The sequence below is a fragment of the Cavia porcellus genome, unplaced genomic scaffold, assembly GCF_034190915.1.
Source record: "Cavia porcellus strain 051 isolate PalLab524CR breed Dunkin Hartley unplaced genomic scaffold, mCavPor4.1 scaffold_2, whole genome shotgun sequence".
NCBI classification, from domain to species: Eukaryota; Metazoa; Chordata; class Mammalia; order Rodentia; family Caviidae; genus Cavia; species Cavia porcellus.
In genome coordinates this window covers 19972933-19996514 of record NW_026947485.1, presented here as the reverse complement: position 1 = coordinate 19996514, position 23582 = coordinate 19972933, and the positions used below count along the sequence as shown (strand labels likewise).

Here is a 23582-nt window from a genome sequence, read left to right as displayed (position 1 = left end):
TTTATTTAAAAGGAAAAAGAGAAAAATAAGCAGAACAAAACAAAACAGTGTAAGGGTACAAGTAATTCAGAACTACAGAAAAGCAAAAAACAAAAAACAGTAAGCTATCACCAGTTAATAGATTACTCGCTATCATCTTAGAAATGGTGTTTCAGGTCACAGGATCAAAGCACACAAAGCGAACATTCAAACAGTGAGACTGCAAACAGTTGTGTTCAGTAATCCAATCCAAAATATTAATATGGTCTTCTATGTAACACACCTAAACACCCTTGCTGTTGTATCCTTCAGGGCACTTTTCTTTCCCTCTCTTTATTACAACAAAATTTATACATTTTGGGCTTTATTGCTCCCTTAGATCTTATTACTTTTTTTTTTAAGAGAATAAAATCAAGCATGATAAAACAAAGCTGTCAATCAATAACAAGGATAGACATAGCACATGATGTAAAAACAGAGTACAAGTTTATCAACAATGGTTACCATAATGCCTCTTGCATCCTTAAGAAGAATTGTCTATCTCTTTAGGTATTATAAACAAAACAGTAGAGAACAAGACCAATAAAACCTAAACTTTGTAAATCTTACAGCATCTCATAAGACGATAATAGTCAAACCAGAATGGGCATCATAGTGAATCTTATTGCCTTCAAAGTAGTTGCCTATACTCTGATACTTGACACTTTCATACAGAGCAGAATAGAGTCTAATCAGTCAAAACAAGATAACGGGGGTATTACAGGACTTCAAGTTGATAGGAAATCAAAAAAGTTACTATAATATATCCTGCTAGACTTTTGATTTTTTCCCCTTAGTTTAAACTCTTAAATTTCTCTCTTAATTTTAAATATAGGTAGAGTTGACAACTTTGAAATTTTTTAAAAATTTAGGTTTGTTTTAAGGTTAGGTATTTACTTATAGAGGAAACAAAGCTAACTAATATACATATATTCCAAAGGAAAAAAATACCATTTTCTAAAGTACTTTTTTATTGTTCTGCCTTCTTTTGGCAGGATACCTTACACTATTTGTTTTTCAGTGAGCTATATTGTAGAACTTTTTTGAATTTTAATGTTTAAACACTTTTATTTTGACTTGATGTACAATTGTATATATTTATGAAATATACTGTAGTATTTCAACAAAAATATATAATGATCAGGTCAACGTTGGCATCTTAATCACCTTTCACATTTATTGTTTTGTCCTGTGGCAAGCATTCCAACTTTAACTAGCTTTTAGGAGATGCATTGTGCTTGCCAGCTTTAGTTACCCTATTGCGTTGTAGAACGTTGGACGCCTAACGTAGAACTAACAGAGAAATATGGATGTCCTGCTGTCTTACTTGGAGAGTCTTGGTTGACCTTGGAAGATGTGGTCCCTGCTTTCCACTCTGTAGCTTCTAGAATTGCATAGCAAATGTTTAAGCCACAGAAAGACTTATCACAATGTCTTCTCCTCATAAGATCCACAACCTCACAATTTTGGGTAATTTTCTTTGTGCCTGCAACAGTACTGTACACTTTTGTCTTTAAAATCACCCTGTAACTTTCTCCTTTGTTTTACAAATAAACTTTCTGATTTTAATGATGTGCATCAGTAAATGTGGGTGCCAGTGAGTGGGATATGGTTTCTACAAATTAAAATTCTAAGAAAACTGAAATGAGAATGAAAAGAGAGATTTTCATTTGACAGAAAGCCTAGATTTAAGGTTTGAAAGAACTTGTTGTTTTAGGAAACAATTTATCTATACTTTTATGTAAGTTTTCTCTTTCCTCATAAAGGAAGTTTATCTTGTCATGGTTTTTACCCAATAATCTACAGAAAACAAAAAATATCATATATTCTAACATTTTTTCTTTCTTTCTTTTTTAACCTCTGAGAACTTTGCTGTATTTTGAAAAGAATATATGAACAGGATGAAGTCATCACTTTCGAAATCTGCAGGGCAAATCAGTGTGGGTGTGGAGCAGCTCAACGAACAATGAAAATATTGTTTTGTTGGTGTGAGAAGAAAAAATTCTCTCATTGAAAATGAAGGAAGAGATTGGGTATACTTATGGTAATTACCTGGGTTAGAATTTTGAGACATACCTTAGGGGTGATCCAAATGTCTAGCTCTCCTTTAGTGGAAAACGTGAAATTCATGCGAGTGATTGCTAAAAGGTAAAAAGGGGCTAACTCCTGAGAGACACCTATTTCACCCTCCGGACACATTTCATTGATACGTGAATTTCAGGTCTTTATTGTTAGTCTTCTATACTCCTTGTTTTGTTTTTTTAAGCATCTTGAACAGAACTGTCCTGCTTTACAGAGAGAATTGACTAGCGAGACTTCAAGATATCAGAGTGATGAAAAATATTGAAAAATAGTCTGAAAGCAGTAAGGAATGTCCAAGTAGGAAAATGAGATCAGTCTTTTGTTAGATCCTTAATTCATTATTTATCAAATAACAAATGTCTATTATGATCTGAATGAAGCAAATACAGTGGTTCTGGGTTCTAAAGAGGTTATTGTTTAGTTGGAGACAAAACAGTAAACAAATGCAAGTGTGAAAGAGTGCTTAATTACAAATCATTATGGATATTAAAGGGAAAGTGAACGGCTTGTGTAAGAAAGCAGGGAAAATGATCTATTGGCAGTGAGTGAGAGCTGTTGAGGGAGCTGACAGGACTAAAATGGTAACCAGGAGCTGGCTGTTCAAAGTGCAAACCAAAGCAACAAGATGGGAAAGGAACAGGGCGAGCCTGATTCGAGGGAACTGGAGTAAGGCTTTGTGGTCTGAGTGGGGATGGCGTGGTGAGAGATGCTGGTGAAGCGGGGGTCAGCTTGGAGGCTATGCCAAGCAGGCTGTCTAACGGCTAATACTATTTACATTTTGTATTAAAGAGTGAACCAAAGTGCTAGAAGACTTTAGCTGCGGAGGATGTGATCCGATTTACCTTTTCAAAAAGTTCACGATGGTTGTTGCTGCTTCTTTCTGTAGCTGATGACATGGCAGTGTTTTAATGTTTCATACATCACACTGACCATCACACTGACCCTAAGAACATGTAAGTGTGTTCAATCCCATTCTCATTCCTATAATAAGAGAAATGGAGCACCTAAAGAATGCCAGTCTATAATCCTGAATAATCAAGGACTATAGAAATTTTTTGTGTGTTTTGATTATCCACTCCTTCCTGTTTCCTGGAGCACATGATTTAATTATTGTTTTGTGTAACCACAAATGACAAGCAGGGTATGACTGAAAATCTTTTGTTTTCTGCATTATAAAGCATGTACTGTTTTGTTAAAGTTGTTTTATGGAGGCTATGTTATTTTTTTCTAAAGTCTTCCCAAGCTGTGTCCAGTATATCCATCTGTGCCTTTTCTTATAGAAGTCACCAAATTCAATTTATGACACCAAAAATAGCAAATGAAGCGAGAGGAAAGTCAGAAAAGAAAGAAAGAGCACATGAAGCCATAGCAACATCTTAGTACACATGCAAAGTAGTTATTTTGTGCCTATTTTGATACAGATGATAGGATTTTAATCTGAAAATATAGAATTTCCCCCTTTTGATGCTGAATGCAAGCCAAGAATAGTAAAATGACACTATAAAACTTCATTTCAGCCTGTGACTCTGAAAGATAGCGATCAGTTCACCTTGCTGGGATGGTGTATGAGTGGATAGAACAGTGGAACCAGCTGAAGACTGGCCCATTAGTCCATTGGATTTTTAAAAATAGCTAAATTCTCTCATGAACATGTATTCTCTAGAGCTGAGCTACGCATTGCTCAGTTTAATGTTAATCCTATGTATACCGTGTTTAATAAAATTAGCAATATTTAAGAAAAATAGTTGCTTTTCATGACTTTATGACATGATTATTAATGAGTAAGTTGGAATACTCTGTCATTTTATTATTTTCTATGAATTCACCATGCTTTCATCTTTTTAGGTAGCTTTTTATCTTGAGATAAAAGAACCAGTCAAAAATACTAATCCTTTTGGATAAATCAGAAGTTTGTAGAAATGTTCTCTGCACCCCCTTTGTATTTAGCTCACAAATTCTAGACAAACATTGTGCTGAGTTTACAAAAAAACAAATTAACAGCCAGTGTTTATTATTGAGCATATATTTGTGAAGCTGGATTTTCTAATTCAGGAAGCTTTTATGTGAGAGTAATATTTCTAGAAGGAAAATCTATATATAACATTAGAAAAATTGCTGTTTCAAAGCTCAGTGGTAAAGCACTTGCCTAACATGTGTAAAACTCATAAAAAAATGTTGTCTTTTTGTCAGTTACATTATATAGTTGTAGCTCTCAACAATTTAGCAGTTCATTTCAATGAATATATATACATTTACTTGCTTATTTTATTTGAATTGAAGTATAATTTTAGCTCATACTATGATTGTGCTTCATTCTACTGATTTTTAAAAGCTGATTATGGGGTACATGATGTTTTAAAATATCTTCTTATATTTTAAAATATTTCCCTTACAATTGAGTTAGGCAGTACATTTCACTTCCACTGTTTGGGTGAGGTATATTTGTACTTTACAAGACCAAAAAATAGTGTTTTATTATTTTAGTGGCTTTAGCTAAATAATAGTACCAAGGTTTTGATGATTCTAGGAAAAACAGAACAACTCCTTTGTGCTTGTGGGCAGAAAAAATTATCTGTGGCACTTCATTACTCGAAAACGTATTCCCAAGCTTACAACTAGCAACTTACCATCCACTTGGGGTCAAAATCCTGTCCTTTTTTCCCTCTTACCTTGATAGTGTGTATCTTCAGGGACTACTCAGTGTGTGGGAATCAGACATAATTCCTGCAGACTGGCCAGTCAATTGAGACCTTTCCCTGTCTGTACCGAACATTTCTCTCACAGTGTTATTGCTTTTCATAGTCAAACACTCATAAATGTCTTAAAATTATGTAGTTTCATTTTTTTTGCCTCATTTGTACCCAGCATCTTACTTGATTGCATGCCTTCTCTACTTGTTGAGTTTATGTTTTAAAATATAGTTGGTTATTACCCTACCCTTTGAGTCGTCTCCATTTGTATACTTTCTGGACCTCTTTAAGTACTCACCCCCAGTGGTGTCATCCTGCACAGTCTACCTTTGCTGTCATTGTGCTCATCCCTTTCACCACCTCTTATCACTGATCCTAGCACAGTGCTGTGTGTATGGTGGGAGTCAGATAAATAGTTGTGGTTAACGATGATAGGATGATGTATAAGCAGGCTTCCAGAATACTTTTCCACCTGGACACCAGCCAAATATGTTTCTGTAGATAAAGAGGTAGCTGCTGGGTGTCCATCAATCATGTGAATAGTTGAGAAGAGTTTAAGAAGCGAAGTACACCCAAGACGCTCTAATTGAGTTCCTAACCAGAATATTCACAAGAGGAGGGAAGGGATGGGCAGGACAGATTGCAGATGTTGCAGAGATTAGATTAGTTGGTGTCAGCACCAGTGATGAAATAAATGATGAGCAGCCTTCAGGAAAAAGACACAGTGATGGAGAAATGAGCAGGCCTAGCGGGTATGTGTGTGTGTGTGTGTGTGTGTGTGTGTGTGTGTATGTGCATGTGCGCACTTGTGTGCTTGTGTATGTGTAACAATAGGTCCATAAACAACAATTTAAAATTCTTTAAAAAACTGTTTAAAATTCTTGAGAATATGCAATAAGATTCTATATCAAGGTTGGAGTCTGTCTTTCTGTTTGGTCTGAAAAAGTTCTACTTTAAAAAACTATCTGAAGTAAGCAGGGCATGGTAGTGTGTGGCTGTAATCCCAGAACTCTGGGAGCTGAGGCAGGAGGATTGCAAGTTGAATCCCAGCATGAGCAGCAAGGCTCTGTCTCAGAATAAAAATGAGTAGGGTTGTAGTGTAGTGCCAGGACCTTCAGTTTGATCTGCAGTACTGAAAATAAAATGTGAGGTACATACCTGTTGGCTCACGTGTGAAATAAATAATGTGATTGTGTTTTTGCCCTTTTGTTGAAAATGTGACTCGCCCTTAAATGTTTGAAAAGTATTTTGAAACTGTAAGCCAAGCAATATATGTCTAATAGGTTAGTAATGTAGCTCTTGTAGAACAAAGTTGTATAAGATGGAAAATTTTCATATAAATATAGTAAGCATATTTCTCATCGAAGAGGAAAATGCAGTAACAAAAATAGCTTGTGTTACTGTGTACATCTAGATGAAATATAATAGCAGTATTCAAGTTAATTCTAATTGGTAATTTTAAGTTAACATTTTACTTAGAATATAACTTGTTTGTATGCTTTAGTGTGTATTTATATGGAAAAAGTCTGTAATTATACTTTTATATACATCTAGGCTATGTTCATATTACTTGGAAAAACTTAAACCTTGCATATGTAAATAAAATTAGGCTTTGATATAAATTTGGCAAGAACTTGAAGGAAAATCAGTTGAAGTCTCTAATTTTAATAATTTATGTTTGCCCTACTGGTAGATTGGATAAAGATACAGGTAACTAATTTTAGATGATAGAGACAGACAGTTATTTTGGTTTTTGTTAAAGCTAAAGTTGTCATTGCATTGCTAGCACAAAATGAGAAAAGATTTCAGATTAATATAGATTTAAATGACCTAAGCTCTTGTATTTCAGAGTGGGGTACATGGATCAGTAATATGAATGTTAAGGGAAAAGTTATTAGAAGTATTTCTTCTTAGGCACCATCCAACATCTAAAAGAACATTACCAATGCATAGATAAGCTACATGATTTCAAAATGTGTATTTTTAACAATATTCCCAAGAATTGTCATGCACATTAAAATTTGAGAAACAGCAGTCTATTTTTTTTGCATTCACAGTTTAATAGGGCCTCCGTGGGGGCAGAAGCTTCCCAACCTTTCATGTACTCTCAATATGAAATGTAGTCCTCAGTAAAGATTTGTTGGTTAAATAAGTGAAACCTTATATAAATCCATCACTGGAAAGGATACTCCACTTTTCTTGACTCTGTGTTTTAAAATAAATAGGAGTTGTTTAGGTCAGCCTGGGAGATTTTAGCTTGCAAATGTTTTATGCATTACTGTTAAAACAGATTGCATTTCTGTATGTACCTTTACATCATATAATCCTTTGTCATGTTAACTCAGTAACTAAAAATTATGCTAGCTAAGCATGATTTTATGGGTCATTGCCCATTATTTCCTAATTCACTTACTATATTTTCTACTGGTTATATGATAGTATAATAGTCTCTGGTAAAAATTCAGCAGAAAGAGAATCTTGAACAGATTTGTATTTGGTACCTTGATATTTTGTTTAAACTCTATCCATCTTTGGGTATACAATCTGTAGAATAAAAAGGGAGCCTTGAATTTTTATGTTAGATTGTTCAGTTGTGTAAGCATTAGAGATCATTGTTTTCTATTCACAGTCTTTATCATTTTCTATCAGAATAATCTTTGGTCTTCAATGTGAATTTTAACAGAGAAACGAATTTCCAAGGGAAGACTTCTTAGTGGAGCATTACCACAATAATCCTTCTTGCCAGTTGCTTAGCATCCTAATTTATATATTTGCAGTGACTCAAAAGTGCTTGACACTTCTGAAACATCAAATCTGAAGAACTGAGTTAAGTGGCATGGTTTAAATATTTTCTTCCATTTTTAAGACCCAGAAAGATAGAGATTGTGTGAGTCAGCAGTTAGAATTGTTAGTACTCCACTGATTATTGCCAAATGAAATGTTTTTTTTGAGTTGACTTTGTTATGTTACACTGCTTTAAGTAATAGTTTTGTGATTTCCATGACAAGGTAAAACTACTCAGAGCAACATTGAGCAGGGTACTTTAGATGTGCGAACCTAAGGAATTCGACAGACTGAAGTCTTGAGTAGAGCTTTCTTTGCTGTATGATCGTGGTTTTGTGTCTTGTCTTCCATGATGAGGACCCTAAGGGCTGCCTGTGTACAGAAACACAATGTGATTTCAATTTGTAATTGTTTAATGTTTTTACTGTAGATTCCAGCAAGTGATAAAGCATCAATAAATGTCAGATATTGATTGCGAAGAGGTAGTTGAGATATGATAATGCATTGTCTTAGTTACGTTTTACTCATCACTGAGACAAAATACCTGATGCTTGAAGTTGGGAAAGGAATGGTTTATTTCTTACAGTTTTTGGAGGTTTCAGTCCGTACTCAGTTGGCTCCTAGGCCGGGTGGCACAGTGGGGCTGCAGTTCATGGCGGCTGCAAACAACAAGGCAGAAACTGGCAAGAGAGAGAGAGAGACACCTTCTTCCTGCCATTACATTGTGTGCTGGCTCCACCTCTATGTGGATGTAGCACTAACACCATCAATCCAAACTCTAGACAATGAGCCAGTCACAAATGCATAATGCAAATGCATGAGGCCTGGGGGCCACTGACATAAGCCATGACAATGTGTTAGAATGTCATGAAAAAATATGGCAGTTAAGTGAGTGGCATCTCAGTAAATATGCAGCATGTCACTGTGTGCAAGTATGGTTATTAGTGTAATAGTGAATATTTAAGTAAAAAATACTATTACAGGTAAGGACACACTGCCATTAATACCTCTTAAAATACCCTCCCTGTCTTCAAACACACTTAGTACTCCATTATTCTAGTGACTTTCTGAAGCAGTTCTAGAAGTAGTCTTTCCTGAGCGTCTTTAGTTGTATTATTGTAACTACTTGGATTGCCAGAAATGACCCAAAATGTGTACTTTTCATGGTAAATTTGCTTGGGGAAAGATCCAGAGTTGCACGATGATGGATCTGATGGCTGAGGACACACTGTAATGTTTTTTCAAGTCTCCTTTTCCTTTGGGTAACACTCAGCAGCAATATTTACTGTAGTCTTTATGGAATGTCATAAAAGTATTCACAAAACAGGACCTCTAGAACTGCTTCAGAAAATGGCAAGGATTGAGAGATGAGTATATGCAAAGCCAGAGGATGTATCTTGAAGGGGCTCAATGGTAATGTGTTCTTTACTGTAATTAAATTTATACATTCACCATACATTTTAATCTCCCTTTGAATACTAGGCTTCAGACTTTCTAGAACAGTGTTTGTTGGAGAAAGCCTTTGGGCTCAAAAACAGACAGTATTTACATTATATAGCATTGCAAAGGTGCTTTAAAAGTCCTGTTAGACTACAATCTTTCTCCTGTATGGCTTTTTAGACTGTATAATTAGAGAAGCACCAGCCATTTCCCTGGTGTGTTGAGGTACTTGGATCCAGTAGCAATATGACACAGCACATCTTGGATGTAATGCTCTTCTATTTGACATGTAGAATTGTGAGTACACCAACATATCCGTTGCTATGACCAGCTGGCTAAGGTCTGAATCTCTGGTAGCAGGTTTTGAACTAGAAGGCTGCTTGTATAATCCACCAACTTACCATTCAAAGTTAGCCAATTCGTACCCTAATTGACTGTTCACTTCAAAATGCTACCAATTTTGAATATATTAGGGCAGTAGCTTTTTTTTTTTTTTTTCTTTTTTCCTCAAGAGGCACTCTTCTCCAAAACTATCCAGGAGGCTGGCCTCTATAGTAAGATTTTGGAAAATCTAGCCCCTTATATCTATTATGTTAATGTAGCAAATTCTCGTATTGATTTCTAGGACATGATTATTTTACTTATGAATGAAATGAGCCACAGGACTCATTAAGTAGCTTGTCAAATATCATACAAGTGTGTCAGAGATAGAGTCAAACCCAGGAAGTTTAGCTGAAGTCCATGTTGTTAATTACAAAGAGCCCAGAAGTTGTAATCAAAGGAAGATAATCGTAAATGCCCAATTCTTGGGGAATAAAACAACTTTACAGGGAGGAAGGAAAATGCTTCACTCTCCACTCTCTTGTTTATCAACAGTAATGCTGTTGTTTCAATGTGGGAGGGGTGAAACTCTGGCAGATTGAAATGCAGAGATGACCCAGCCAGCATGTGTAAAGAGCACCGACTCTCAGAAACACATTTCTGAACCTCTGACATATGGGACCCAAACCAAATCCTTTCAGACTTAGTTAAGCCTTGGTTCTTCTGGAAATTAAAACTATTTTTTGACAACCCATCTTCTGTCCTATTATCCATGCTCTGAATAGTATTTTGAGAATGCAGTTGTTTGTAAATCTTTATTGAATTCTTACTTGTTACACTGTAAGGAAAGGATTTAATTTCTTGGTATATTTCTTTAATTTTACTGAGCACATAGGAAAATTGTTTTATATTTTGTTTATATGTTCTTTGATTCAAAATATTTACAGAACAAGAAGTTCTTCTAGCCAGCAGATTGTTCCATTTGTTGTGTATAAGTGTGGAAACATTAAGAACAACAATATAGGATGCCATGAGCTTTTTCATAAACAACCTAAACATGGTCTAATGTCTCTGTTTATTAAAGATGTCAAAGATTCTTTTGATATGTTTAGGTAAAATTTAAGTTTCTTTACTCAAGCATGGAGAATATTGATTGTTTTCTGTTTTGGAGGAAAGCAGTATGTATGGATAAATAAATGAATTGCAGTTAACTGTTAATTGTTATTAGGAGATTCAATTACAAGTAGAGAAGAATTGCAGTTTGGGTTGTGTTTTTCTATAAAAACTAATTCTAAATGCTTTTTATATAAATATTATTGTCCATCTCTCAGTCTATGAACACTAGCTGATGATTGGCATTATCTTGGATTTTTAATTTATCAAATAGCTAAGCAAATACATTTTTATTATAAAGCGATAATATCTAGCACTATCTGAGCTGTGTACTCTGTATTTTGAGAGTTTAATTTTTATTAACTTTTATCAGTGTGAATTAAAATTGCCCCAGGAAAAATGAGCCCAGTGACTGTGACTGTACAAGGAAATGGTTTTATTAGTTAAATATTTGTGAAGAACAGAGTTGAATGGTTGGGATTTGAATTGGTAAATTAGAAAGAGATTATGGAGGACTTTAATAAAAAGTTAATGATTTTCAGTTTAATCTAATAGGAGTTACACACAAACACATAAATAAAATTGCAAGTCCTTATTTAGGAAAAAATAAGGACTTGTGGATCTCTGTTTTGGCAATAATGATGTTTAAATACTCTTACTATTTACTGAGTACTTTTCCTTTTTAGAATGAGCAACAGAAAAGTAAAATAATTTCTTGAGGTATTTAAGAATAATAATAGCAACCAGGTCAGTGTGATACAATAAAGATCATGTACAAAATCTCTCCTATCTAGTACTTTACCAAAGGGAAAAATACTTAATAAAGCATGTAAAATGTTAACGGTAGCAAATCAAAGCCATCTAGCCAAACATTGGGCAGAATTTTTAAAAAAGTAACAATGAAGGAAGAAACTGAACATATTTTCAGGATCATGATGTCCCCTCAGCCCTGTGTGTGGACTCTTAAGTCTTTTTCAGGAAAGGAAAGGTGATTCATTAAGCGTAGATAAATTCTAAATTTTTAACATAACTCCAGGAGTGACTTGAAGACTCAGGGAGAAGTCAAAAACAACAATAACAACAACAACAGCAACAACACTCTCAAGAGTAGAAATGTTCCTTAATTTTTGTGGCATCTCTGCAGAGTCCAGGACTCTTTATCAATGTCCACTGTTTTCTAACTGTTCAACTCATAAAAAATTGCCAGGAAATTATATAATTTCTACTAGCAGTAATCATGGAACACACAGATCTAATGTGATAAATCTGGAGAAGCCCAGGACTCTTTTTGTGCTTGAAATATCACATCTATATATTCTGTAGAACTCAAAATCTGAATTCAAAGAAAAAAATACTAAACGCTAGATTGTAAGACATTAACAGTGATTGAATGAAGGAACAAAATTAAACTAGAAGAGCACCATTGTAGAATTAATTATCTATTAGAAACCCAGTATAGCAAAAAAATTCTGTTACTATTATGAAGACAAAATTTGAGATATCATAGTACATTCCAAGTAAAAGGTAGGTAAAATAGAATAGATGTGAATGATAAAATCATCTAATATAGGGATAATTTTTGTATATCAAGTAGAAAAACCAAAACATTCTTTAGGAAAATAGAAGAAAAATTCCTTGTTGTAACACACTAATGCTGTATGACTTGAAGGGCTTTATTTTCAGCAAAAAAATGAGTAATAATTGGTAATAAAACTTACTATCATTAAGGTTGTGACCTATATATAGAATTTTGGAGGAATATACCTAGGTAAAAAACCTAAGACTTCAAGAGTACAGACCTCTCAAATCCCCAGATTTCCCTCCAAATATAACGATGCCTTGCCAAAAATCTTCAAATGAAAACAGAATTCAGAAGTATTTCTGCTAGCCAAATTGTCTTTCAGCTATAAAGGAAAAAGGAAATAGAATTTCACATGTAACATCTGAAGATTTTTTTGGGAAAAACTGAAATATAGCCAATAAAATGAAGACCAGAGTGTGGATGAATCATGAGCAGTATGAGAAGTACCAGTTAAACACGCTGTTTCAGCAGCTTTTCGGCACTGTTAATTTCTTGCAATATGCTCTTCAGCATTTTTTATCTTGAATTCAGATTCTAAATTCTACAGAATAAGTGGGTGTGATACATGGGGGACCAAAAGAGTCTTAAGATTTTTTCTAGATTTATTTTATTAGATTTGTGCGTTCCAACGTTAGCTAGCAATCTCTGAGGAAAATGCAGTGTAAGCAAACTTTTGTAGATTAGCTGCATTTACAGTATGAAAGCAAGAGCTTGAGCAGCGAAAATATGGTTAAAACTTTGTGTAAAGAAGCAAAACCTAAATACCTATGAAAACTTGTAGAGAATATTGTTTACAAGTTAGTGTTCTTGAATTATGTGTCTAAAATATTTCTATTACAGTTATAATACAGAACACGAGTCTGATAAACCTTAAGAGGATAAAAATATGAGAACTAGGCTGCTGGTGAAAATTAAGATGTATTACTTCTTCTGTCTCGTATAAGTCAATACTGACATATAAATGAATTGGGGAACCACTGAAAATCTTTATCATACCTTTATTATGTGTCTGTTACCTCTTGTTAGCATTTAGAACTAGCTTCCTTGAATGTGGAGAATAACCTGAAGTGGTTAGCAGTGCTTCACTTTTCCTGTATTTGGTTTTCTTTCATTAAAATTAAGTAATTAAAAATGGCATGAGTAGTGCAATATCATTTTAATAAAATCCAGCATTTTGTCCTTCAGGTTAGTGCGTATGTTACTGCTTTTTTTTTTTTTTTTTTTTTTTTTTTTTGGTATTGGAGATCAAACTGATGCTCTCACAATTGCCAAGCAGACTCTTATGCCACTGAGCTAAATCCCTGGCCTCCCTTACTGCGTAAGTTATTGATAGAGAATTCTCAGAATGATACCAATCCAGCGTTCAAACTGACTTCCTTTGTATTAGTATTTTTTAGTGACTTGGTTTTTTACCTTTTAAATTTTTTTTCACATTGCTAATTTTAAGGACAAATCTAATGTTGTTTTGGACAAAGATCTTTTTCCTTTACAAAAAACTGTTACAAAATTTTGAACTATTTGTTAAGCATTTGATGGTTGTTAAAAACATGCACTGTTTCTGTCCTTAGTAATTCCGAGGTCTGTTTTAAGGGATTTTTACCCATTTTTTTGTTGTCTTGTTTGAAAAGCTGAATATGAATATGTGTCTCATTCTCCCCCTAGGCCTCATTTGTTTATATTCAAAAGGAATTTGTAGTGTAAGTTATTTTTCTAAGTGTAGGACTCACTTATGTATCTTCGTTGAAGCTAAGCTCTGATGATGTCTTGTTTTCTGTCTGTCACAGAGGCATGTCAGGATCTGAGTTATCCCTACTCACATACAAAGAAGTGAGTGTGACACAGGGCCCTAGATAATTGGCAGAATGCCTGGGACTCTAAAAAACAAAGCAGCACTGATTTTTTAAATTTCAGATCCCACAGAGAGATAGAGTTAGGATTTCATACTGTTAAAAAGAACCTTGATATTAGGAGGCTTGGCCTTATAACATGGGCTGCTGTCAAAAGAGCTCATCCTGTCCCGAGAGAGTCATATCTTTTTTACCCTGAAATCCTATGGAAATCTACTCCTAAGAGACTGGGGTCTCTTTGTTTTCTGGAAAATAAGTAAATCTGCCTTGAAAGAGATGTTTCTTGCAAGTCTACACACTATGTGTGCAAATGTTCTTGGAGACAGTCTGGAGCTAAGAAAGATCTAAAAGGCCTAAGAAAAAAGTGTCTCCTTGTAAAATCTGAAAGACTAGATGATGTGACTCCCTGATCAAAGTTAACACCTCACAGTGGAAGCTGATGTCTTTTACAGTGTCTTACCATATAACTGGTGGTATGGAAGGTTAATTTTTAAGTTTTCTTCTTGAACAGTGTATCCAATACAAATTTTGAGTTTAAATAAATCTCTTAGAATTTATAATCCAACTAATTTCTATAGCAAAGCTAAGAACTTTAAATCTTTCCTTTCTCAGTTCCAAATATTTTGTTGAAGTTATGTAAATTAAGCTGTTTAATGGGTAATGGTCTTACAGGTTCATTTTTATTTTTTAGTTGAATACAACATTGTATTTTGAAACTGTAAATTGTAAATTATTCTAAATGGAATGCCAGTATGAACCACTGAAATGTAAGTTCTATGAAATTATTGGAGCAAAGATACAGTTATAAAAGATCCTTTGTGTATTAATTTTTAAGTTTTCGTTCATACAGTTGTAATAGAAAGAACTTGAAGTAGAGTATTAAGTTATAAGAAATAAAAATCTTATTCAGAAAGGTGATATATACACCATTCCTTGTAAGTTTGAGACATCTCTGTTTACTTTGGCAGTCTGTTTTTTTATCAGTAATTATTGCCAAAATTCAAGTTTTTTTCCTCTCTTTGATGGACACTATCATGATTTATTTTTGCATTCCTTGTTTTGAGTCATTATAGGTTTAGTGATTTCTGCTATTTGCTGTTATAATATTTAACTTCCTTCCAGAATCTTCCAAACATCCTTGTCTAACCCACTTTTCTATTGTAGTTTTTCAGCATTCTTTGCAATAAATTTAATGTAAATTTAAATAAATAAATGTCAGTTAAACCAGAGTGAGGCTTGGTGGTCTCTGCCTGTAATCCCAGCACTCTGGGGGACTGAGGCAGGAGGGTCACAGCCTGGGAAATTTACCACTTTACCAAGATCCTGTTTCAGCAAAAGGGAAGGGTGGGGAATTTATCTTAGTGCAAAAACTTTGGATTCATTCCCATTCTGCAAAAATTAAATAAATGAATCATAAGAACTAAAACCAACTACTTGTCTGATTCTGAATATATCTTTGCTGCATTTTTCTTACCTGAAGCAGTTTGTTATATTCTTGTTTGTTAAGTGTTTACCAAGTATTAGTAAATGAATGTGTAGTCATGGCCTGGATGGTCTTTGCTTGATAACCTGATACAATTTACCCTGGATTTATTTTTGTGTATTTTACTAGGCTTTATGTACCTCTCCTATAAAAACTGTATGCAAAGTTGTTTTTGTGCATGTTTTTTATTTCTATCCAGTTTGTGAACTTTTTTCTGTACGCATTTTCTCCTAGCATGTAAAAGTCACATCTGGAGCTCCGTGTCCTTCCGGCAGCAGTGTTCAGCGCGTCATGTTAGAACAGTGCTACAGTTTTGTTTGTGTGAATGTAAGTAGTCAATACAAGTGATTGAAAGAGGCTGACGATCTAAACAAATACAGTATCAAAGAGAAATACTAACTTTTCTGGTTCTTTAAACATTTGAATGTGAAATGCTGATAGTTGAGTTGTCTTATATAATATGCATTTGGAAATTTTATTTTTTTTTTATTTAAAATAGGGAAATAACATTTCCTAATAAGCTGATGCCCATGATGGGTATTTCTTTAAATGTATTTTTAATTTTTTGCTTTGTACTTGGTATTGAGTAGATGATAAGATACAAATTTTTGAATTAATAACTCAAATTTAATACATATATATAACTTACAGGTATTCCATTAAATTGTTTGAAAAATACACTTGATAAATATTTTGAGTGTGGTGCCAGATCTCTCCATTTTCCCTTTAACTTTTAAGTCATGTGAAAGCTTCTTTTTACTTTCTTGGTCTTTCAGGTTATGACAACTGATTTTCAAAATACCCAGAAATTCCTGCGCATGCTTGAGGAAAGCAACCTTTCCATTTTATATCCTGTAGTAGTTGTTTCGGTAAGTGAACAGATGCAGACTTTTCTCATCAAACTCGTTCTTCCTGACCTTTAACTCAGAATTTTTACTAGCAGTGTTACACCCAACAGAGTACTGACCAAAACTCAGAGGAAGCAATTTTTCTTGTGGATTTGTGAAGTGATTTTTTACAGTGATTTCTTTGAACACTTGCCTTTATTATCATTTGTGTGGACAGACAGATTTGAAAACTATTTAATTCCATCTAACAGTCAATTTCATTGCTTTTTCTTCATTAAAGTCTCAAATTATATTGGTGGGTTCACTAAGTGTTTAAATAAAGTGAACGAGTTCTATTTAACAATTTACTATAATGCTACTAGATAAGATATTCAGAAGTTGAGAAAAAATAGAGAAAATTGAGAAAGAAATCTAAAGGAAGAAAATTTATTCTTGCATTCTCCTTCTTTGTTCCGTGGAAAGCATGAATAGGATGAGTAATATATTAAAGAGAATACCTAGGAGAATGGCTCATGAAAATCTTGGAAAATGTTTCTTGAAAAGAGTAAAAGAATATATTTAATGCAGAATATACACGAATGCCCTATTGAACTGTTTTCAAGGGGGATATCAGCATGCAAAGCTAGTCAGATAGAAGATTAGAAGCCAAATTAGCCAAACTGGCTAACGAGCAGGATCTGTAATATATAGTAGCTAGGTGTGGGAAGGGATTCCAGAGACGAAATTCTTAAAATTTCTTAGAAGTTGTGAGTATCAGAAAGCTCAGGCCCATCCCACAGCATGAGAACTTCATTGTCATTAGGTAAAATAATGAATACTGGATAAAGATAGTACTGGGTATTAAAAATAAATAACTCTAATATAAACAAAGCAAATAGAAACTAATTAGCAGCAGAAAAGATTCAGTCAATACCTTGGCATCTTGTGTTTGGTTCTGTACCATTAAGGGAGGCTCCAGGGAGGGCTGCTAATGGAACCCAAGTCTGCTTACAATTGATGTACACAAATATGGAGGCTGTCATTGAGCACTTTGGGAGGCATGGCAAGAACCCAGTGCTGGAGGACTCTAAGGCTCTGTAGGATAGAGGCAGGTTCTAAGTGCGGTGTTTACCTTTCAATTCTTATCCACATTTACTCTTAGAAATCTCATTCCTTTCATGTTCTTAATTATTATGTCTAAGAGGCCGTGCAATATATTTTGAGGGGTAAAAAGGTGGCTTTGAACTCAGAATACCTTAATTCTTTCCCCAAGCTACTTAAATTTTTCAAGGCTCCATTTTCACTCTGTACAAATGAGGCTAAGATCCCCATTTCTTAAGTACTAAGGACCAAAATGAATGAATACAAAACTTCATGCCGCATCCTTGGCAAGCAGATATTGTTAGCTTCAGGTCTAGATGAGAGTCTTTCTTTGACACTTCAGATAACTCAAAGTTCACTTCCATTGTTCTAATCTGACTTCTGAGCTCCCGAGATACTCTTTTGCATTTTTCTCTTAGTTACTTCACTTCTCAAGTTTATGTCAGATCAATCACAAAAGCACATTGCCCCCCAGTGAATGTCTCCTAATGGCGATGCAGTTGTGACAACACAGGGCTCCAAGTTGGAATCTGTCATCTTCAAGACTTTTTTCCTCCCTTTCTTTCTCTTGTTATCAAATACACACATACCCATACTGGCTTACCTTTTAAACAGTTGTTCATTATTTTCCACTACTGTATGTCAACCCTAAGCCCTTGTATTGCTTCTTTATATGAATTTAGTTTTATGGTGACTTTTCTTGAGTTGAATTTCATGGTTCCTAGAAAAATGCCAAAATTGTTTGGCTCCCTAGCATTCTATATCCAACTACAAAAAGATGGGAAAATTTCCAGTTATAAGTCAAATGTTTCTTAGAACTAGTTTAAGAAGTATTATAGGCCTATGTACTGCAAATACTCTAGTTGAAAAATTGTCACTCCCTAATTATAATACTCATTTTTCCATTGCATCAGACTTCTCAGGATGGTGGTATTGAAGTTATTATTAAACTTAGTAGGAAAATATGTTATTCAAATATATATGTAGCCTTAGGCTGAAGCATGTCACTAGAAATGGTGGAGTGAATTAAAAATACTATTTCATGAGGTGAGTAGTGAATACTCCTCTGGATGTTTGAATTGTTCTGTAAATGATTGTAACTATAGCTTACCAGCCTTCATCCTTTTCTTTTATAATGGCTGCACAATAAATTAAAAACATTTTAATCTAAGCCTGAGTATCTTGCTTGGTACCCTAGTAAGAATTAAAAATATATACAGTACATAAATACGGTGTTTGGATGTGTAACTGTGAATATCCATGCAAGAAAAATGTTCTGGTGTATGTGATTGAAAAGATGTATTATGTATTAGGCAACTCCGAGACTATACTGTCCATTGTGGTTCTATCTGAACTTTGTTAAAAAGTCAAACAAGGATAAAAGACTTCTTCATGGTTTTTATTGTTGGTTCTTTTTAAGTAAGTTTTTGCTAAACAATTCTAAATTCTGAGAATAGTTCAAAAGGAATCTGATTATTTGCTTCCTCAAACGGGTAGCCTTTGCCATCAGAAGCATATTAAAAATGCCATGAAAATTATAGATGTTGTTTATTTTTATATTGGAGTTGGGTAGTTCATAGATGTCGAATGAATGTATTTCATTTCATGTATTTCATGTGTTTAAAGGCCTATTTTATCTTAACTGAGTTGATCCTTTTTCCTATGCAAGGGTTTTTAACTTTTAATTCTATTCCCTCTAAAGAGAGGAAGATTTAGCAGGAATTAGCCAGATGCAATTATGTGGTTACTAGACATTTGTTAAGTTTTTCAAGATAGATAATGTCAATAAGGTTGTTATTTGAAATATCATTGTGTTTCATGTATAAGGACAAATACTTGCAAAAACAAGACTGACGGTTAGTTTAGCAAGGGCTGTTGGTACAAATAACGTGGTGTTATATTTAAAGTGCTAAGAATTGGTATTAAGCTACAGTACTGATAGGGCCCAAATCATCTGGTATTTTCAGGTAGGTATAGAAAAATATTTTAAAATTCCGTTGTATGTATCATTCAGTAGTCACTTAAAAGGGACACATAATTTAATCTCATCTAGAATGTGTAAGACTCTTAAGTACCAAAAGAAGCAAAATATTGATGGCTGTGCTTTTGGAATAGTGATATTTTCCATGGTTAGTTTTAGATTAGGTTCTACTGAGGTCTCATTTATATGGTCAGTTCTCCTGAAAAGTGAAATGGGTTAAAAAAATATTTAGGTTTGTGTTATCTAAGATAAACTAGCAGAGATAAGTGGCTATTACTTTAGGATTCTCTTAAAGAAAGGTATAAAATTTCAACCATGAAGAGTAGAAAAAGTAGAACTTTATCATGAAAAGAACTGGATACTAAGAACTAAGATACTTACCAAAACAAATTTAGTTTTGTTTAAAAAATTTCTTTAAAAAACATGTCACTATTTGTAAACCTAAGCTTTTGCATAATATTGTCAACATTATGTAATAGTATGTTGTGACTTTAAATGATTAGTGCTCAGAAATATTTTTGGTTACTTTTAGTTCTCTTAAAAATCCTTCATTGATCTTTAACATTCAAAATACTCTTGGAACATCTATTTGATCTTCATTCTTATTCTTTTTTTTGATCTGTTACTCATTTGACTTGATTGGTTTATAGTCTAATTTTGTCAACATTGAGACTTCATGTCAGTAGCATTTCATATGATGTATAAAATTAACCTTATTTGATTCAACCTAAAATCTTTATACTTTGGTAATCATAATGTAATATAATAGAATAATCAAGAGTTTACAAATTTCTACAACCAAAGACTGGTAGTATTAACTACTTGGTCTAAAATAGATGACTGATTCCACATGGAAAAGATTGTTAGGTGTGTCATTTTATAAATGTTCTGTTTCTTAATGAATTTGTATGTGTTTATGGTGACATTGGTTTTGTGCACCTTTTATCTGTGAGTTTTTGCAAATGCATACTAAGATAATGAGTACTCTGAACCTTGCAAGAATTCTCCCTATTTGAAAGAAAACTCTTTTTCACTAGAGATTAATAAGCACAATAGAATTCTGAAATTGTAGATTTCTTATGTTCATCAAGACAAATCTCATTAAGCACATGTTAAGCACCAGTGCTATGTAAAATAAGATCATCCCGTCCTTCCAACAGTCTAGTTTATCAGTAGTACCCTATACAATGTTTTTTCCCCTCATGATCCCATGGTGACTGTGAGCTGGAACTCACTGCTATCACCGGGCATCACTGGAGAACATCATAAGGATAGTCTAGGAAAACATCAAAACCCAGTCTCAAAGTAGGATTTCTATTGAATGCTTAGCTTATTGCTGTTACACCGCAATAGTCAAATCATTGTTAGCGGTCCTGTCTTTATTTGGGGCCTGTCTGCATTGCTGCCTGCCTTGTGAGACTGTGTCCCTCAAGAGGTTGATCTGAACATTGTTTTCAGACTGGTCTGACCCAAAAACTATGAATACAGATGTCACTAGTTCTCTGATTACTATTTGTATGTGTTTATGGTCACTATTTAAATAGCAATAACAAATACTTAGAAAAACAAAGTAATGCATGTCTTAAAATTCTAAAAGACATATTCATAAAAAGTTAATCGGAGAAAACATATACAGTTCACAAAAGCTAAGAGTATGAATTAGACTGAGTTCATTGCTTACAAATTAATGAAAAAGCTATTTTTCCTTTTGTATAACTATGAAAAGAGATTTCAGGAGGCAAAACTAGAAATAAAATGGACTAGAAATAAAATAAAATATACAAAATTAATTGTAAACCCCTTAAAAATGCCTTTCCATGTACAAAGAGTAAAATAGGAATTCTAATTTTTTTGTTTCTGGAAAAGGTTACACAAAACATCCTTTGATAATATCAGAGAAAATAGTAGGCAATACATTTATATTAACTTCACTTAAAAGGCACCAAATGAATGTTTAGTTATTATATTTTGAAAGAAATGGGTGACAAATGTAAGTAGAAGTTAAAAAATAAGAAGTGAAGCAAATTCTTTAATTTTGTTTGGGAAAATAGTTTGTCACTTTTCCAAAAGCAAAATAATATTACTATGATTATCTAGATAATTATATGAGAGCTCTGCTTTTCTCTGCCTGTGTTCAAAATTTTATTAATGTATCATGAGGAAGGAATCATTTTATAAATTTACTTTAGCAAAGGCATAAATTACCAAGTGGAATTCTAATGCTTTGAAAAGTGTAAATAAACCTTGAAAAGTATCTGATTTTGTTCTACTTAGTAGGAAGTAGTTTATTAACAGATCAAAATAGATGATGTTTAAAGCACTTCAAAATGTTTAATATTTGAACATGTCAGCAATTTATAAAAAAAACACCCAGAAAATCACCGTCCATTGACACTTGATACTTTCACATATGGGGAAACTGTCAGAGGGACGTAAATTGTTTCCAGAAGGTTCCATAGCTCACAAGGGCAGCATCAGGGAAGGAATCAATTCAATGTGCACTGTATCCTATACACTTGTTACTTTCATGCTCTTACATTAATGGAGAAGATTAAAAAAATGCATATACATATATGTATTTAATATTTGTTCCTAACAAGGAACAAATGACAACAGGGAAAATATAGTGATTCTTCTTTCATGTGCTAATGGCTTCATTTATTTGTTTCACAGGGTATTGAGCCTTTACTGAATTTACATTACAATAATCTAGGGTCCTGTAAAATTTTTAACCAGATCCGAGACATGAATCTTTGTCACTTTTTACTTAACTGCTTATTGTATATATTTCCTCTTGTTAATCCTCTTTTTACTAGATTAAGAAAATGTGTTTTCAAGTTACAAGTTCTTGTAAACTGAGAGGAGAGAGAGAGCCAGCAACACCATTTTAATTTCCACTGTCTCCCTATTTTGTTTGCTTTTTACAATCTATGTATTTCAGGTCCCTAGATTATTTGTTCTTATTTTCAACGGAATGTGATGTGTGCGTGCATGAAGATGAGATAGAGATAGAGACCGATACAGAGACAGAGACAGAGACAGAGCCAGAGCGATAGAGACCATTGACAGACCTCAGGGACAGATCCAAATACCTGTTCCATTTCAGTCTCACCCTCCTTGATATTTTAGCCTTACGAATACTATTCCCTTTGCCTTCAGAGAAATTATAGTTTTATTATATATTGAATTTTTAGAACGTTTTACTTAAGGTATATTAAAGTTTTCTTTTTTGAGGCACAGCCAAAACAACAGAAATAAAATTACTTGTAGATTCTAAACATTCTTTCATTTGTTTTCTGCAAAGTGTAGTCAGTCTCAAGTATTTCCTGCCTAAATCAATAATAAAACCTAAGTAAACACTGGTTGAAAAATACCTTTAGAACCTTTTTCCAGCTGTGGTCATGAAGGAATTCATTTCTAACACAAAGACTAGGAATGATGCAATCGTTGTATGGGAAGTATTGAATAGAAAGAATTGACTGTGTTGTTCTAAGTTTTAGGAGATCTTTGCTTATGGCTAAGTGGTTAGTGAAAAGCTTGTGTTGTGGGCTATAGAAACTCCCTAAGATTAACTATGATGGACGTGTAACTGATGATGTGTAAAGAAATGATTCTCATGGGTCACACCTACCAAGTATTCATTCTTTTGAAGAATAGAGGTCATTTGTTTTCTGATACAGTGGAGTTCTAATAAAATATTCAGATAGAAAAGAATTCAGAGAACTTTTTCTAATTTTCATGAATACATTTTTCTTAATGGAGCCCTGAGTTTGGAATTGCTGTTTGACTAGCTTTAAGCAGTTTGTGAATTTGGTTAGTTAGTTGTCAATGCTAACCTAGTGAATCACTTTATAAAATTTAACAAACCAAATGCACAGAGGACTAAACAAATGAAACTAGACTGCTTTGTTAGGCAGCTTATATTCATTTTATTACTATAAGGAATTGCATAATTGATTGGGTTACTCAGCTTCCCAAAAATATGCCTGGGAATTTATCACTATATTTTGTTGGTGGCACTGAATTCTGTTTATTGACAATGCCCTTTCACATAGTTCTGTCACACTTTTTCTTTACAAAGAAGGAACCAAGTTCATTTTCAGTGTTATTTCAAAATTATATATTGTGCTTGTATGATGAACAGCATTTCATATATAACTCACAATACTTATGTACAGGTTTAGAATATTCAAAAATGATTTACTTTTTGGAGAAAAATAAATTATGTTCTTGTAAAACAACATGCTAAACAGATTGAGTATGGAGTTAGGTTAGGATACATGTAGTAGATCTACAATTGATAAGTACAGTAT

The 23582-nt window shown here is 33.7% G+C and overlaps 1 protein-coding gene across 2 annotated transcripts in view; it reads left to right on the top strand.

Annotated features, from left to right (window-relative positions):
* The window catches only part of Crppa (CDP-L-ribitol pyrophosphorylase A), a 270573-nt gene that overhangs the window by 109789 nt on the left and 137202 nt on the right, over positions 1 to 23582 (top strand). For both annotated transcript variants that reach the window (XM_063239034.1, XM_023565081.2), the window contains exons 7-8: positions 15595 to 15687; positions 16137 to 16229. In XM_063239034.1, the coding sequence (XP_063095104.1) occupies positions 15595 to 15687; positions 16137 to 16229 (186 nt within the window). The remainder of the gene's footprint in view (positions 1 to 15594; positions 15688 to 16136; positions 16230 to 23582) is intronic.